The sequence below is a fragment of the Thalassophryne amazonica genome, chromosome 8 (assembly GCF_902500255.1).
Source record: "Thalassophryne amazonica chromosome 8, fThaAma1.1, whole genome shotgun sequence".
Taxonomy (NCBI): Eukaryota; Metazoa; Chordata; class Actinopteri; order Batrachoidiformes; family Batrachoididae; genus Thalassophryne; species Thalassophryne amazonica.
The window spans coordinates 105,497,383-105,514,181 of NC_047110.1; the positions used below are offsets into that span (position 1 = coordinate 105,497,383).

Genomic DNA, 16,799 nt, shown 5'->3' on the forward strand with positions numbered 1-16,799 from the left:
TCTCCTTTCCCCATCCATTCTCCTTCCTTTTTCCAAAATATTTCACCAAGCTCATCTACAGGTGTGTGAGAAGCAAATAAAGAAAAATGTTTAAAATGGCTGGTGGTCAAGATGGTCCTGGTTGGTGGGTCTGGGGAGCAAAGCCCCCCAGAAGGGTTTTACCCATGCTAATGCTCCCCAGAGCCATTTTTGTAGTGAATTTGCAAGGACAGATAGAGGCAGCTGTTTATCCAACTCTTTACAAGTTGGACAAAATCTGTCTTCATATGACACCAACTTCTGTGCTGTGTGAATCTTCTCTCCAAAACTGGAAAGGAGGATTCAATCCTAACACCACTGAAATGATCTTGTTTTTAAACCTTTGATGCCCCCAAATCTCCTTCATTTTCTATTTAATAATTTAGATCTCTGTTACATACAGTATTTTATGATAGCACAGTCACATTATAACACAAGTATATTATTAATGTCTTTAAACAAAAATAGCCAAAATTTCAAGATGCACATTGAACTTTTATTATTTAACATACATGAAGTGCCTGATTAATTGTTCAATGCAAGTGCTATGTTAAAGATTGGCCAGCAGATATCGCCATATCAAAAGCTTCAAACACTGAACCATTTCAACACAATTGCTTAATATTGATTCAGTAGTTCAAAATGCTTCGCTTTCTCCGTCACTAAAATACTTCAGCAACCACACATTTTCAGTGCATGTGCACAGATAGACTTACAATCATGAATACTTGCTAACCAGGACCTTAAATAAAGTATGATGTGTCCTTTAAATTACTGAGTTTGCAACTAGTTGAATCTGTCGCCTACTGTGTCAACACACTGATTAGACTACGTCTGTAGTGACAACCCAATTTTATTAGACAACAGATTATTCGATCTGTTAGGCTATTTTATTGACTTACCTTTGTCATCCAAAAAGTGGCCGGCTCAGAAACAAGCTTCGAAGCTTTGTTCGAACTCTGAACTCTTCACGCATAGCTGAAGTATCAGCTGCAAAGTTTTCAGTGAATCAACGATCAGAGAATACTGCAGTCAAAACGTTGTCAGCAGATGTTAACAGCTGTTTTGTGTGTGCCTTAAACTCCTCTCCTTTCATTAAGAAACAATGTGCTGTTCTAGTCATCAACAGAAAATTAACGGGAGAAATTTTTATTTTGGTGTGACATTTCTTGCTTGTGTGTGAGATTGATGCTGAAAGCAAGTGTCACGCCAGATGCGTGAGAGTTGGCAACCCTGTCTGAACTGACATTAGCTTGTTAGCTTAGCTGGTTCACATTGTCCCATCCACAATCCAGGTTTTTATTGGAATCAACACAGATCCCAGTTTGTCTTTCACCCTATTTGGCAGGTAAGCAAACATGCGTGAATAAAACATGCATAAGCAATATTTGCGTGAATTTGTGTTTCTGTCAGCTCAAATTGGGTAACTTTAGCTAGCGTTATAACTGCAGTCAATCGCTAACATGGCTATTTGACGAAGTGTAATTTACAGTCACTGAACCAAACAAAAAATATCTTGAGTTAGCTTGAGCTAATTCATCAAAAGTCACAAGCAAGCAGCTGAAGTGGTTTAATTGTTGTTCCTAAATTATTTTATCAGCTACCACACATTTTGGTTACTGGTTTGGATGCAATACCAAAACTTTACCATGAGATGTCATTGAATATTACCTCAGACATCTTTAAAGGACATGTCATACCGAAATCATAACAATTGAAATTTAGACTCTTAGTGACAATCTGATGATCCACCGGGATTACTTTGTGCACTTCCGTGACCAGTTTCAAAGTATACGGCATTCCCAACAAACAGCTACGGAGACATCCGGAAACAAAGTACTTATGTGTTTCCAGCAAGTGACGTAGCTATTAGAAGCATCCCAGCGTGTGCTTCAATGGACTGTAGCTGTTAACATTAAGAATGGTGGTGCAGATTAATTCCAGAGTTTACATAAGTGTGATGTTGTGTTACGATGACTCGTTTGTAAGTGAAAACTGTTCATTTTGGTGCAGTCATGATAAAAGCAGCAGCTCTGAGAAGGTTTATGTGCACCTGCATGGCAGTTAGTCATAAATGTAGCCTGTCAATAACAATCTGCACCAGGTTCACCTTTGCGCATGATTAATTGTAAGCGCTGTTATCAATAAAATCTAAAAAAAAAAAAAAATACATCTGCTACTGGGGAAAAAAACATCGTGGAGACATTCATGTTCATGGTGGCAGGAGCTGAGATGAGCAATGAGTTGCACACACACACACAGCGAGCTTCGCAGTACGTGCACAAACACACACATTCCAGCTCCAAATTCACACTTTCTCAAAGTAAGAAAAAAAAGCTTGCGACAAAACACAAAAGGGGTAAAATCCTGAACATGCCAGACTCACCGTGTTATAGATTTTTTTCCAAATGTTAACTCCACACAATCAAAGAAGAAGGCACGCACGATCACCGGCTGCAGCTCCGCCTATAGTTCTCTCACGATTTTGTCACGTTAAACAATAGTAGAGAAGCTTGAATCTTCGACTGGACTGGGTTGCTTGACGCGAGGATGTTTTGCTTCTAATTGCAGAAGCTTCCTCAGCTAAAATTCTTGCTCTGGTAGATTGACTTCTGTCTTGGCTCTTGTAGAGAAGAATAACAGAAGCTAGCAAAGCTGGAGTTTTAAACCTAACCAGACCCCTCCTACCGAGAGGCAGACTGGTATTGCCTAGTGACTACCAATTGCTGTAATTAGCACCTAATGTGCTCTAGTTAGCACCCTCCTAATGACAGGGCAGCTGTCTCTCCTAACGATGGGACTGACGCCTCTCCTGACGACTCTCCTGATGATGTGAATGACTCATTACCATGAACAAAAGACTGAAACTGCTTTGACCTGAGTACCCCATTGTAAACAGGGGACAAAGTGTGTCTCAGACCCCCTCCCCAGTTAAGGCTGGGTTTCAACTGTTTCACATACAAAGCTTCCTTCACTCTTCTCTCAAACAATTTCCTTTCTCTGGCTAAGATTTTAACTTTCTTGTCCTCAAATGTGTGGTTAGTGTCTTTAAGGTGGAGATGAGCTGCAGACTGAGGTCCACTGCACCCTCTCTGCAGTGCTGGTATAGCCTTTTGTGCAACAGCTGCTTAGTCTCACTTATGTAGTGTTCGTTGCAGTTTTCCTGACATCTGATAGAATACACTGCATTGCTCTGTTTGTAACTAGGGTGAACTAATTTCTGTCTCAAGGTGTTAACCAGTTTAAAGTAAACTGGGATTTTGTGCTGTCTGAAGAGCCTCTGTAGTTTTTCCCCTACTCCTGCTAAATAAGAGAGAGACACTCCTCTTCTTCTTGGCTCCGTCTCCTGTCTGTCTGGTCTCTTTGTTCTTTGGGACTTCTGCACTTTATCCAGGGACCATCGTGGGTACCCACATACTGTGGGGCTTTCCGGCCAAGTTGTTGTTCCTTAGCCCTTCCCTCTGTAGTTGTGGGCACCTGTAGGACTCTGAGTTAAAGAGTCCTGATCACCCCGAGCTTGTGTTCAAGGGGGTGGTTTGAGCCAAAGAGCAGATATTGGTCAGTGTGAGTGGGTTTTCTGTAAACCCCTGTCTGGAGCTGCCTGTTCTCATCACAATCCAAGATGGCTAAATGGTTCTTTCTGGCATCCTCAGGTGTGAACTTGATATTGGAGTCCACCAAGTTGATGTGCTCTGTAAAGTCCTCAACTTCCTGTTGCTTGATTTTAACCCATGTGTCATCGACATATCTGAACCAGTGACTGGGAGGGATGCCCGTGAAAGACGTCAAGGCTGTCTTCTCCACTCGCTCCATGTACTGATTGGCCACAATGGGGGATACCGGAGACCCCATTGCACAGCCATGGATCTGCTGGTAGTAATTCCCCCTAAACAGGAAAGACAGATCTCCAAGAGTTGGCAGATGTGGTCTGGTGTAAGTTTGGTCCTTTCAAGTAGAGACGTGTCCTCTGCCTCTGCCTCACCGCTGTGACGGCCTCAGCGGTGGGGATTTAGGTGAACAATGATGTCACATCGAATGACATCATAGTTTCGTGTCCCTCCAGCTGAAGGTCCTTGATCTTGTTCACAAAATCTTGTGTGTTCTCCACATGATGGTCTGAGGTACCCACTAGAGGAGCCAAAATGTTGTGAAAGTGTAGGAACACGGACCCACAACAGGGGGCGCAAATGAACGGACAATGGAGGAAGTCAAATAACAACACTTTACTGTTGTGAATAAGCACAACAAACACGGCAAATTACAATAATAGATAAGAAGTCAATTCACAAAATGTGTCACGTGGGCAGGCTCAAAGATAAGAGACGTCTGTCCAAAGCAGAACCGGAACCACACGATTTCCTCCGCCACCGAACCCCGGGAATACTGGAGCCGCCAAGTCTCGAACTCCCAGGTGGCCACTGCCTCCGCTTGTCGGATATGGTACTGCTGGCGAGGAACAAAAACAGTTAGATGTGGGTGCGTTTGCACCCAGCAACACGTATGGTGGGGAAAACCACCTCCACCTCTCGTCGGAAAAAAAAAACAAAATATCTGCTATCCAACACACAAAGCAACAGGTATTCCTGTCAGGAAGACAACACAGTCGGCTGAGTATATTACCTCCTCGGTAGAGCGATATCTCGGCAAAGAGGTGGAGATGTCGTCTTGCTGATATACCACTGAAGATCAGATGATTGGTGACAGCTGTCATAGGTGATAAGTGACAGCTGTCACCCCGGCTGCTCCTGTGAGGCGGCAGCGCCCTCTGGTGCCTGGAGCCCGCACTCCAGGCAGGGTGCCCTCTGGTGGTGGTGGGCCAGCAGTACCTCCTCTTCAGCGGCCCACACAACACAAAATCCACTTGAGGTGCTTGGCCAAGCACATATTTTTGTAATTTTGCCACCACAATGGAGATGAAATGAAATAATCAAGATGTACTTAAAGCGTAGATCTTTAACCTTAATTCAAAGGGTTTAACAAAAATATCATGTTTAAGGTTCATAGCCATGTTTATACACAGTCCCTCTATTTTCAGAGATCATAAATAATTGGACAAACCAAATACAAGGATTAATGTTGATATGAATCATCACTTTTGGAGCCACGTTTCTTCAGGTAAGTCAGGGGATGGTTGCATGAACATTTCCAAATAACTGAATATGTCTTGAAATTCATGTACGTTAAGGTACATCACTGCAGCCACCACAGTAGGTCCTGGATGGCAACCACCCAGGCAGACAGCTGGTCAATCCCCATGTGTTAAAAATAACCATCTACTGTATGTAGGTGAAACAGTGGTGTGTGTCAACTTCAGTTCTTCCAGCTGTTGGGGTCATCAACACTGAGGTTTCTTGCCTCATAGATAGAAAGACAGACTGTCTGGTTTTTGTTGTTGTTGTTATTGTTTTTTTTTTTTTGTTTTTTTTGGTTGTCAGCACAACATCTCAAAATGCTTTCAGTATGGTGGAAAGGTACATTTTTGAGTTATTGAAATTTTAGTGCAAGAAGATCAAACATTCAAAGGAATCTGGATCAGAGATCAAAGACATAATCAGAATGAAAAAAATGAGATCAAAGAAGAAAAGCAATCTAACAAATGTGGATTAAAGGGCATATCCTAATCTTTAATCGTGATTGCTGAACTAATCAGGCCTGGGTTCAGCTGACTCACAGAGGTCAGCTGAAAACAGACAGAGATGAAAGAAAGCAGATAGATGGCACCCCAAGGACCCCCATCCCAAACAGTTATTGTATAGGTGAGGTGATGAATCAGGATAAAATATCAGGATCAAAGATTAGCAATCAAAGATGAATGATCAAAAACCTGGAAAAACACTGAAGGTCCATAATCAGATTAAAGATCAGTATTAAACATAAGCAAACTTTGATCTTTTATGAAAAAAACAACAACATGGCACTCTCAAAAAAAAAAAAAAAAATACAAGCATAAACCACAGGCGAGAAGAAAATAAAATGCACAACATTCAGGCAAGGCATGAGAGGAACACAAGGGTATAAACACACAGGGAGGTGATCACACAAACTGGAGACATGTGAATCACTGATGGGAAACAACTGAGAAAATCTAGCAAAACACACAAAGAAAATGACCACCAAAATAAAGCTGGCAGTGCATGAGAAAGACAGAACAGTGACAACACAGAGAACCAAACCCATGAATGGTCACCACAGGGAGACAAAGGACCAGGACAAACACCAACAAGAATCAAGAACGCAACATAAAAGATCTAAATCCAATATTAGCAATCACAGGCAAATTAGCAAGAACAAAGCCCAGGCATAGCATTGCTGGTCAGTAATCGGAAAAAGAGGTGAGTGGTCAGGCTCAAAGGTCAGTAATCAGGCTTACTGACCACTCAGAGATGAATGGGCAGGAACAAAGACCAGGAATGGTATATATCAGGTCAGTAATCAGAAGCACAGGTCAGGATCAAAGATGAACAATGAGAGATGAAGGAACAAAGACCAGGAATGGTATGTCAGGTTAGCAATCAGAAGCAAAAGTGAGTGGTCAGGATCAAAGGTCAGCAATTGGGATCAAAGATGTTGATCAAAGGTCAGCATTCGGTATCTAAAAATGTTGGAGAAGAGATCAAAGCAATAACCTTCTCACAATGTACAAGAATGAGAGAAGGAAAATGTCAAACAAAGTTGTAAACAGAGGACCGTTGGACCTTTGTGCAATGATGCACTCTGAGTGCTCTTCTAGTTGCTAAATGTCTTGATTCTGTAATAGCCTGAAATTAATTGTTTAAACTAGATATAGTTCAACAACATTGCATCTGCTCAGCCATCAGGACCTCCCACACATTAATTCACACAGATCACTGGAGCTGCTATGTCGTTTCCATAACTCATATTCCTTTGAGAGAAGGTCAGAAGATTTAAGACCAGAGTTAAACACACTTACATTCCTCTGCTGATTAAAACCAGGTGAGACCTTCACAAATACTGCGAGAATGGGTTTAAAAAGAAAAGCAGCACGCACAGAATGCTTGAAAAGTGACATTTCCAACTGATTCCAAATGTTTATGACATCGTCTGAAATGTTCTTCATAATTTCAAATGCCATGTATCCACTGAAATGTTCGGGTTTGTTCAGCAAACATCTGGTATTGTGTTGTGTTGTTACAACACAATAGAACAAGTCATGGCATGACTTTATGAGGGTTTATTGGTTCAAGAAACAAAGAGCCTGTTTCTGATAGAAAACTTTGGCAGGCGCGTCTTCCTGCTCAAATCTTTGACAATGAGGACCTCTGTTGATTTGACTGGTAACTGCACAAGCACTCATACATTTGACAAGTGTGGAGAAAAAAAAACACAATTGAGGTTAAATTTGAAGGTCGCGATGCAAGTTAGACCAAAGCATCCGTCACCCGCACCACCCAGTACCTCACCAGCAGCACAAGATGTTTGGGATAGAAATGCATACTATCCCCATATGACCCAAAGAGCACAAAGGACTTCATCAAGGGAATAACGTGGAAGGTTTTAGACTGGCTAAGTCAATCACCTGACCTTAACCCAACAGAGTAACACTTCACCTCCAAATGAAGAATGCAACAATTTGGTGATGTTTATGGGTCACAGGCTTGAGGCAGTTATTGCAAGCAAGGGTTATGCCACCAAATATTAAATGTTATTTACTTTAAGATTATTTTTTCCTTTGCGTTCGCTCACCTAAAAAGGTTGTGGTCTAATACAAAGGTTGATGTGCCCTAAGCTGCCCTAAATTCTGAACTTTTGTTTTATATTCATCTTTTGATCTTAAAGTGTAGGTGACATATTATGCCATGTTTTATTGAATATTTGAGACTAAAATTAAACAACACTTTGAAATTTATCCTTTCCTGGTGCGCATTTTTAAATATTCAGATTTTGAACCACGCGCCACTAAAAACAAGGAACTTCCGGTCCAATCACAAGTGGGAAGTGACATCAGAACAAGAACCATTGTCTTAATGGCCCTATTAATTTATGGATTTTTACAGGTTACTGACAGCCCCGTTTCCACTGAGTGGTTCGGGTCAAACCTGCACCATGTTTTTGGTGTCAGAACGGTTATTCTCGCCGGCAGAATCCTTTTGATTGGCAGGTGGAAATACTTATATTGATGAGCGTGCCACTTGCACAGTGTCCGTGGCTTCTACACTCGACACGGAGGCAAAACTGAGTATTTTCAGATTTTTTTGTTTTATTGTTTTGTGAATCATGGCATAATTTCGTCACGAGCAGATGAGGAACTCTGTGAGTCTTTTAACTTGCAGTGCAAATGGCTCGTTAAGAGCAAAGAATTCGATCCATCAGCCGCAATAATGGCACTGTAACCTGACAGCAAACTCCCGTGTGACAAATGGACTTTTCTTCAGCCAAGACAGAAGGAATTAAATTATTTTCAGATGTCGTTTTGTAAAGGTGGATAAGTTTAAAGATGATCTCACTGAAACGGACAGGTAAGACTACATTATTTTCTCCTTGTCTGAATGGTCTTAATATTTAATAATAATGTGTTACTCTAATAATGTACAGTACATTACCATATGCAAGAAGGAAACAATATTTATTTTAAAAATAACTGATATTTTCAGTCCCTCGTGCCATTTTTCAGATTAGAAATGTATGTACCTTTTTCTAAGAAAAAATTTAAAAACCTAAATAAAAAATCCACACTTCCTCATCATGTTTTCCACTGATGAGAAAGTAAGCGTAAAATAATCATTTTTAGTGATTATTTGTGCAAATTTTTTAGTGTCACCTACACTTTAACCCCAAATGTCTTTAACAAATAACAAAAGCAAAGGAACTGACCTCACTTTTCCAGTACTTTTGGAGGGGACTTAATGTTTATTTAGACTAACATGTCCAGCAACTTGTTGTAGATGCCATAAATTCTCAGGATGTCCTAGAGAGCAGTCTAGTCAGCCAAATCAAAAGTTTTGTGAAAACCAACATGGCTACAAAGAAGCACTTATAGAATCTGTCAAATTTCTTATGTATTTTCCTTTAAATTGCCATTTTAAATAGTTTTCTCAACTTAAAAAAATGGACTTGCAGGATTTTGCACAGCCAATATGTCCAAAAATATATTTATAACATTGTACTAATTTATTTTTTTTATGTCTGACCTGTTTCTTTTATTATTAGTCACTGGCAAAATGTGTTTATTTTTTCTGACTTCAAGTTTGCGTCACCTATATCATTGCCGAGAAATAACTGCTGAAAACTGAGTTTTGTGTATTACGTTTATTATTATAATGCAAACAATGATATATTTATTTCTCTTTATATTTATACATATAGTAAACCATATATACAGAGTATTTCCCGAGTCAAAGTAAAATAAAACGCCACACATAACACAGTAACTTAAAAATTAACAATAAAAAGGAATTACACAAGAAAGACAAAATTAAAACATAAAGAACATAATTACAACTTCAGGCAGTCTGACATTTTATTTTTAGATTTTAATTTGGCATCATAATACAATAATATGAATAATAATAATAATAAGTAAACGTAAGTTTCTCTCAGTTATTCATGTATTTTAAAAATGATTTACTGGAGGAAGAATGTCCCATTTCTGTTTGTTGTAAAACTTGTAGGAGCGCTGATCTGCAGCATTTAAACCGGTGACACACTGAAAAAAGTGAAACACAGTGTACTTCATTCAAAATACTTATTTACATTGGTTTAATGGAAAATTGTGGTTTCCAGTTTAAATCTGCTGGAATCACTTTACAAATCATAAATATACACTGTGAGAAACTAAAAAAAAATTAGTTGTTAACAAATTACATCAATTTTTTTTTAAGTTGATCCAAAGTATCATTTTTTTTCAGTGCAGGTGACGTGTTCACACTATGATGCTGCTGTCTGATTCTGGAACCATTCTAGTATAACCTGCTTGTTCTCTTTGACCCACTGGATGTTGATCTGGGTTTGCTCAATGGCCTGTTCCACCGCCCTGCTGGCAGCACCCAGATCATAGTCATTCTGGAAACGTTTCAGCTGCACACAAACAGAAAACACAGATGTCAGGTTAATGAAGGCAAATAACACATCATCAAAACTCAAAAATGAAACACGAATGTCGTGGCACTAAATCATTTCCATGAGGCTGCGACAGAGGGACTAAGTGATAAACTCACGGGTAATCCCGCGTAAAACAATAAAGGCAACACTTAACCTTGAACCTGTGCAAGGTCTTAGCACTGTTCAACCTACAGGAGCCTGTTTCATCATGATCCAAGAAGCCCTTGTGGCATTATTACATAAACTCGGTTTGAGTGAGGGTATCTCCAGATGTTTCCATCTTTACAGTGCCCGACTCCGCCGAATTCCTGGCCAATCTATAAATGGGCAAAGACGTGGGGTGTGGGTTTGTCTGGCGTGACCAGGGCGGGACAGATGAAGCCTGAGCATGTCGTGTTATCTCAAAGTTATCAAGCTAGCTAAGGCTAACAGTCGAGACCAGTGGTGTCCAAAGTATTCCAGAAGGGGCCAAGAGGGTGCAAATCATCTGCTGGAGTCAGTGGCTGCAAAGAAAAACCTGCACCCTCTTGGCCCTTTCTGGAATACTTTGGACACCACTGGTGTAGTGGTGGTGTAATAGTTTGCACATTGGACTGTGAAGCTGGCGATCTGGGTTCATTTCCACACCATAGCCAAGTTCTTGACTGGCACTTAAAACAAGGGTGCTGGGGAGGTGGAGAGACATGAAAATGAGCTTCATGCTTTCGCTGCACCCGGCGATGACACATAAAGACCACTTGATCTAAGTCACATGAATTCATATTTGTTGCTGGCTGGGCGTAGTTTTTTTGTGAGTGACCTGGGCATTGGTGTTACAAAGGCAGGCTATCCATAGGTAGCTGTATTAAAAATGCAAAATTCTATTCATATTTAATGCTTGTGATTGGTCCGTCTAGGACGGTCATGTGATTCAAGGATTCAAGGATTCAAAAGGAGTTTATTGTCATATGCACATAAGGACATGTTCCCTGCACAATAAAATGGTTTTACTGCATGTGATTATGATGATACACACCTTTACTTGTTTTCTATCCATATGTAGGGCCAAAGTTAGTTTTTGAAGTGATGATCTTCAACACTTTCTGTTGTTCTCTCTCTCTCTCTCTCTCTCTCTCTCTCTCTCTCTCTCTCTCTCTCTCTCTCTCTCTCTCTCTCTCTCTCTCTCTCTCTCTCTCTCTCTCTCTCTATATATATATATATATATATAATAGTAAAATTTCACTCAGTGGATTTAAGAGACCCCTGACTTCTTTGATGGTCAGTTAGTACAATTAACCACAAAGCAAACCATGTTGTCTCTGCTGTGAAGTTGGAGATTTTATTTTAACATGTGCTTCTGTGGGGATTGATTCACTTTTGAATCCTGCCTCAAGTGGTCATTCAAGGAATTGCACATTTTGCAATTGTGACCACACGGGCAGCACCGGTAAGGAAAAAGTCCCTCTGTGCTTATTGATTACAGGAAACACAAGCAAATGCAGGCTTACTGGTGAGGGTACATAAAGTATTGGCAAACTACGTGTCGGTCTGCAGATGAATTACTGGAAGGTTCCTGTTGAAGTCATGCCCATGAGTATCATTTTTATCAAATGATAGAGCAAAGTCTGGAAATTACCTCTTGCAGCTCAAAGTCTGTTGAGAACCTTCTGGTCACGCTGTCAATCACTGCGGCACCCTCACTGTAACCATGGAGACAGAGAGCGTGGTTGGTTATGAGCTGGACTCGCAAGTCAAGTGGCCCCAATCCAAAAACTCATCGGGTTGATTCGAACTTATTCTACTTGGAACTTGGGAATCTTTGTGTGCTCAGACAATAACAGTTAAATATTGCCACAAATTGCTTCAGCTTCCTGGTAACAGTGCAAGCAGAACGATAAACACTGAAGACCTTTGTACTCTGACAGGTTTCAAGAGGTTTTTATAATCAGGTGAATACAGTCATTTGGTTTATTACACTTGTTGTTATTCAAGTGGCCCAGTTGCAGGTCACAAATGTCTCGAGAAGCCTTAGTCAACCACAGCCCCAAGGCAGCGCTCAGATTTATACACAAAATGGTGAGAGCAACACAGTTGCCCTTCTCAAATAGACGCTCAAGTCATCAGAGGTCGTTTGATAGAGCGACTGAGAAGGAAAAATAACAAACACATAACACTGGTACTACAAAGAATTCTTTTTTCTTCTATGGACTTTGAGAATTGATTTAGGGTTATTTTTTTTATTCTTGTGTTTACTTAAATTTAAAAGACGCAAGAAGATCCATCCATGTTCCTGGGCTCCAAAACACTAGAAAAAACAAACAGAAAAAAAAAAAAGCCACACCCTCAAAGATGTTCTTCGAAGGCCTAGCCAGGCTTTAAACGGTAGCGATGTCTGACATCAACATCCCTACAAGTTCAACACTTTACCACACACAGACACACTTCTGAGGACTGAGTCCAGGCAATCACTGAACACCTGGATGTTTCTGTTGATCCACGACCAGACGCTCCAGTTCCTAAAATCAGCTTCTCAGTGTTGTTTATTTGTGAAGTGGGGAGTACCAGTAAAATTTGGTTAATTTTTCTTCATTTTAACTACAGGATTTTCTGGAGTATAAGTCACATGTTTTTTTTTTTACTTTTTGTTTTGCTTTGATTGTTTTTTTAACTAGTTTCAGAGGTCCTGAGACCTATACTTTGGTGCAACTTATATACAAAATAACTAAACTGTAATAATAATAAAAAATAAATGTCATGAATGTTTCTGTGTAGGCTCTCAGTTGTCCAGGTGGTTTCCATAGTAGAGAAGCTTGAATCTTCGACTGGACTGGGTTGCTTGACGCGAGGATGTTTCACTTCAAATCGCAGAAGCTTCCTCAGCTAAATTCTTGCTCTGGAAGTCTGACTCTTGTAGAGAAGAATAATCAAGAAGTCACAAAAGCTGGAGTTTTAAACCTAACCAGACCCCTCCTACCGAGAGGCAGACTGCTATAGGCTAGTGACTAAACAATAGCTCTAATTAGCACCTATTGTGCTCTAGTTAGCACCCTCCTAATGACAGGGCAGCTGTCCCTCTCCTGATGGCTCCCTTGACGACTCTGCTGATGACGTGAATGACTCATTACCATGAACAAAAGACTGAAACTGCTTTGACCTGAGTACCCCATTGTAAACCATTGCGACCAACTGTGGGCATGAGGCCCCTGGCACTGGACATAAGGTAGAAAAGACTGCTAAAAAGATAGCTGAACTTTAGAAACACCCCTTAAGATTTAACCTGAGATGCAAACAAAACAATGTTATTCCCAAATGCCTGAAGCAAAAGGCACAAGAAGCAGGTCCCACAGCAGAAAGATCCAGCACAGTTACCTTAGGAGGATTTTGGGTCTTAGAATTAGAAGGCTTCATTTTAAAATATTAGACCTCCAAAATAATCTTGATAGTCTGCACGAAATGTTAGAAACTTTAGTGGAGGAAGAGGCCCATAATAAGATCACAAAGTTCATAGTTAAAATTCAAATCGCTGAGCATTTAAAAAGTAAGGAGCGGCAAATCAGGAAGTTTCACAACCTTTTAGTGCAGAAAAGACGTACTTTTAGTGGGAGTATGTCTAAAGATACACCCAGACAAATCAGTGACAACAGGGAAAATTGGGTAAAGAATCTCTCCAACAGGGTTTTTACACAGACAGAAAAGGATGTGCTCACTAAAGGACTAAATTTCTCAGTGACCCCTAAACATATACCGATAGTAGATTACATCACTGCAGTAGAGTCAGCCATTAAACATAACAGTTTATCAGAGTCAGAAGCTGGGGACCTCCAACTAAGAGTCACAGCAGTGCTGAACAGTGATAAGCCTCCTCCGTCCAACATCACAGGAGAAGAACGGAAAGCTTTGTCAGCACTGCAAAAGGACCAAAGCATCCTTATCCTGCCAGCAGATAAAGGCAGATGCACGGTGGTCCTGAACACATCGGACTACGAGGCCAAGATCAACAACTTGCTCAGTGACTCCAATACATACAAACGTCTGAAGAAAGACCCCACAAGCGGCTATAAGAAGAAAATCATTAGCTACCTCCAAAACCTGGAGAAAGAGGGACTCATCGACAGGCAGACATACTACAGACTGTACCCTGGGGACGCCACTCTGTGCATCTATGGACTGCCCAAAATCCACAAACAGGATGTGCCACTCAGGCCTATTGTATGTAGCACAGATTCCATCACGTACAGTTTGGCCAAGCGCCTCAAGTGGATTATGGCTCCTCTAGTGGGTAACTCAGAACACCATGTGGAGAACACACAAGATTTTGTGAACAAGATCAAGGACCTTCAGCTGGAGGCAGATGAAACAATCGTGTCATTTGATGTGACTTCGTTGTTCACCTGCATCCCCACCGCTGAGGCCGTCACAGCGGTGAGGCAGAGGCTGCAGGAGGACACGTCTCTACTTGAAAGGACCAAACTTACACCAGACCACATCTGCCAACTCTTGGAGATCTGTCTTAACACCACGTATTTCCTGTTTAGGGGGAATTACTACAGGCAGATTCATGGTTGTGCGATGGGGTCTCCGGTATCCCCCATTGTGGCCAATCTATACATGGAGCGAGTGGAGAAGACAGCCTTGACGTCTTTCACGGGCATCTCTCCCAGTCACTGGTTCAGATATGTTGATGACACATGGGTTAAAATCAAGCAACAGGAAGTTGAGGACTTTACAGAACACATCAACTCGGTGGACGCCAATATCAAGTTCACACGTGAGGATGCCAGAAACAACCATTTAGCCTTCTTGGACTGTGACAGGGGTTTACAGAAAACCAACTCACACTGACCAATATCTGCTCTTTGGCTCAAACCACCCCCTTGAACACAAGCTCGGGGTGATCAGGACTCTTCAACACAGAGCCCTACAGGTGCCCACAACTGCAGAGGGAAGGGCTAAAGAACAACAACTTGTCCGGAAAGCCCTCACAGTATGTGGGTACCCACGATGGTCCCTGGACAAAGTGCAGAAGTCCCAGAGAACAAAGAGACCAGATACACAGGAGACGGAGACAAGAAGAAGAGAAGTGTCTCTCCCTTATTTAGCAGGAGTAGGGGAAAAACTACAGAGGATCTTTCTGTGTAGGCTCTCAGTTGTCCAGGTGGTTTCCATAGTAGAGAAGCTTGAATCTTCGAGTGGACTGGGTTGCTTGACGCGAGGACGTTTCGCTTCAAATCGCAGAAGCTTCCTCCAGCTTCCAGAGCAAGAATTTTAGCTGAGGAAGCTTCTGCGATTTGAAGCGAAAGTCCTCGCGTCAAGCAACCCAGTCCAGTTGAAGATTCAAGCTTCTCTACTATACAGAGGATCTTCAGACAGCACAAAATCCCAGTTTACTTTGAACCAGTTAACACCTTGAGACAGAAATTAGTTCACCCTAAAGACAGGATCCCTAGTTACAAACAGAGCAATGTAGTGTATTCTATCAGATGTCAGGAAAACTGTAACGAACACTACATAGGTGAGACTAAGCAACCTTTACACAAAAGGCTATACCAGCACCGCAGAGAGGCGCCAGTGGACCTCAGTCTGCAGTTCATCTCCACCTTAAAGATACTAACCACACGTTTGAGGACAAGGAAGTTAAAATATTAGCCAGAGAGAAGAAATGGTTTGAGAGAGGGGTCAAGGAGGCATTCTTTGTGAAACGTTTGAAACCCAGCCTTAACCGGGGAGGGGGTCTAAGACACGCTTTATCCCCTGTTTACAATGGGGTACTCAGGTCAAAGCAGTTTCAGTCTTTTCTTAATGGTAATGAGTCATTCACGTCATCAGCAGAGTTGTCAAGGGAGACATCAGGAGAGGGACAGCTGCCCTGTCATTAGGAGGGTGCTAACTAGAGCACAATAGGTGCTAATTAGAGCTATTGTTTAGTCACTAGCCTATAGCAGTCTGCCTCTCGGTAGGAGGGGTCTGGTTAGGTTTAAAACTCCAGCTTTTGTGACTTCTTGATTATTCTTCTCTCCAAGAGTCAAGACAGAAGTCAGACCACCAGAGCAAGAATTTTAGCTGAGGAAGCTTCTGCGATTTGAAGCAAAACGTCCTCGCGTCAAGCAACCCAGTCCAGTTGAAGATTCAAGCTTCTCTACTAAATGTCATGAATCAAACCATTAAACAAAATAAACTCTAATAATAAAAGAATGTTATTAATTCAAAAAAGGACAGCATAACAATGCACAAAAATCCCAAATTGCAGAGATGAAAATACAGAAAAATGGTACAACTTATACTCAAGTGCAACTTAAACTCCAGTCCGCAATCGTTATGAAAGTACTGTAGAGCTTTACTTCATTCTGTTTCAGATTACTTGTTGAAGGGGAAACTGAACTGTACACAACAGCAAACACGCTGAATAAGAGTCACAAGCAAAAGTTTGGTCATGTCTTTACTGAGATCACTAACTGCATTTTTGCTTTTTACAAAAATTCAACCTAAAATTATTTTCAAAGAAACTCTCTGCTACCTGTGGATTCACCAAGATTTCCCCAAGGAGCCAATACAGAGTTTAGATGCAAAACCCACCAGTTGTATGAGCACAAAATTTTATTTGAGGACTAACTATCAGTGTGCAAAATATTCAACAATTTGAACATCTCATCTCACTCACTCACTCATCTTCATCCGCTTTTTCAGGTTTGGGTCACAGCGGCAACAGCTCCAGCAGTGGACCCCAGACTTCCCTTTCCTGGGCC

General features: G+C 41.2%; 1 protein-coding gene across 1 annotated transcript in view; it reads right to left on the reverse strand.

Moving 5' to 3' along the window:
* The window catches only part of LOC117514978 (aminopeptidase N-like), a 119,387-nt gene that overhangs the window by 48,769 nt on the left and 53,819 nt on the right, over positions 1–16,799 (reverse strand). Inside the window, exons 19-20 of the mRNA XM_034175541.1 lie at positions 11,693–11,756; positions 9,946–10,053 (exon numbers count right to left, since the gene is read on the reverse strand). Of these exons, the coding sequence (XP_034031432.1) occupies positions 9,946–10,053; positions 11,693–11,756 (172 nt within the window). The remainder of the gene's footprint in view (positions 1–9,945; positions 10,054–11,692; positions 11,757–16,799) is intronic.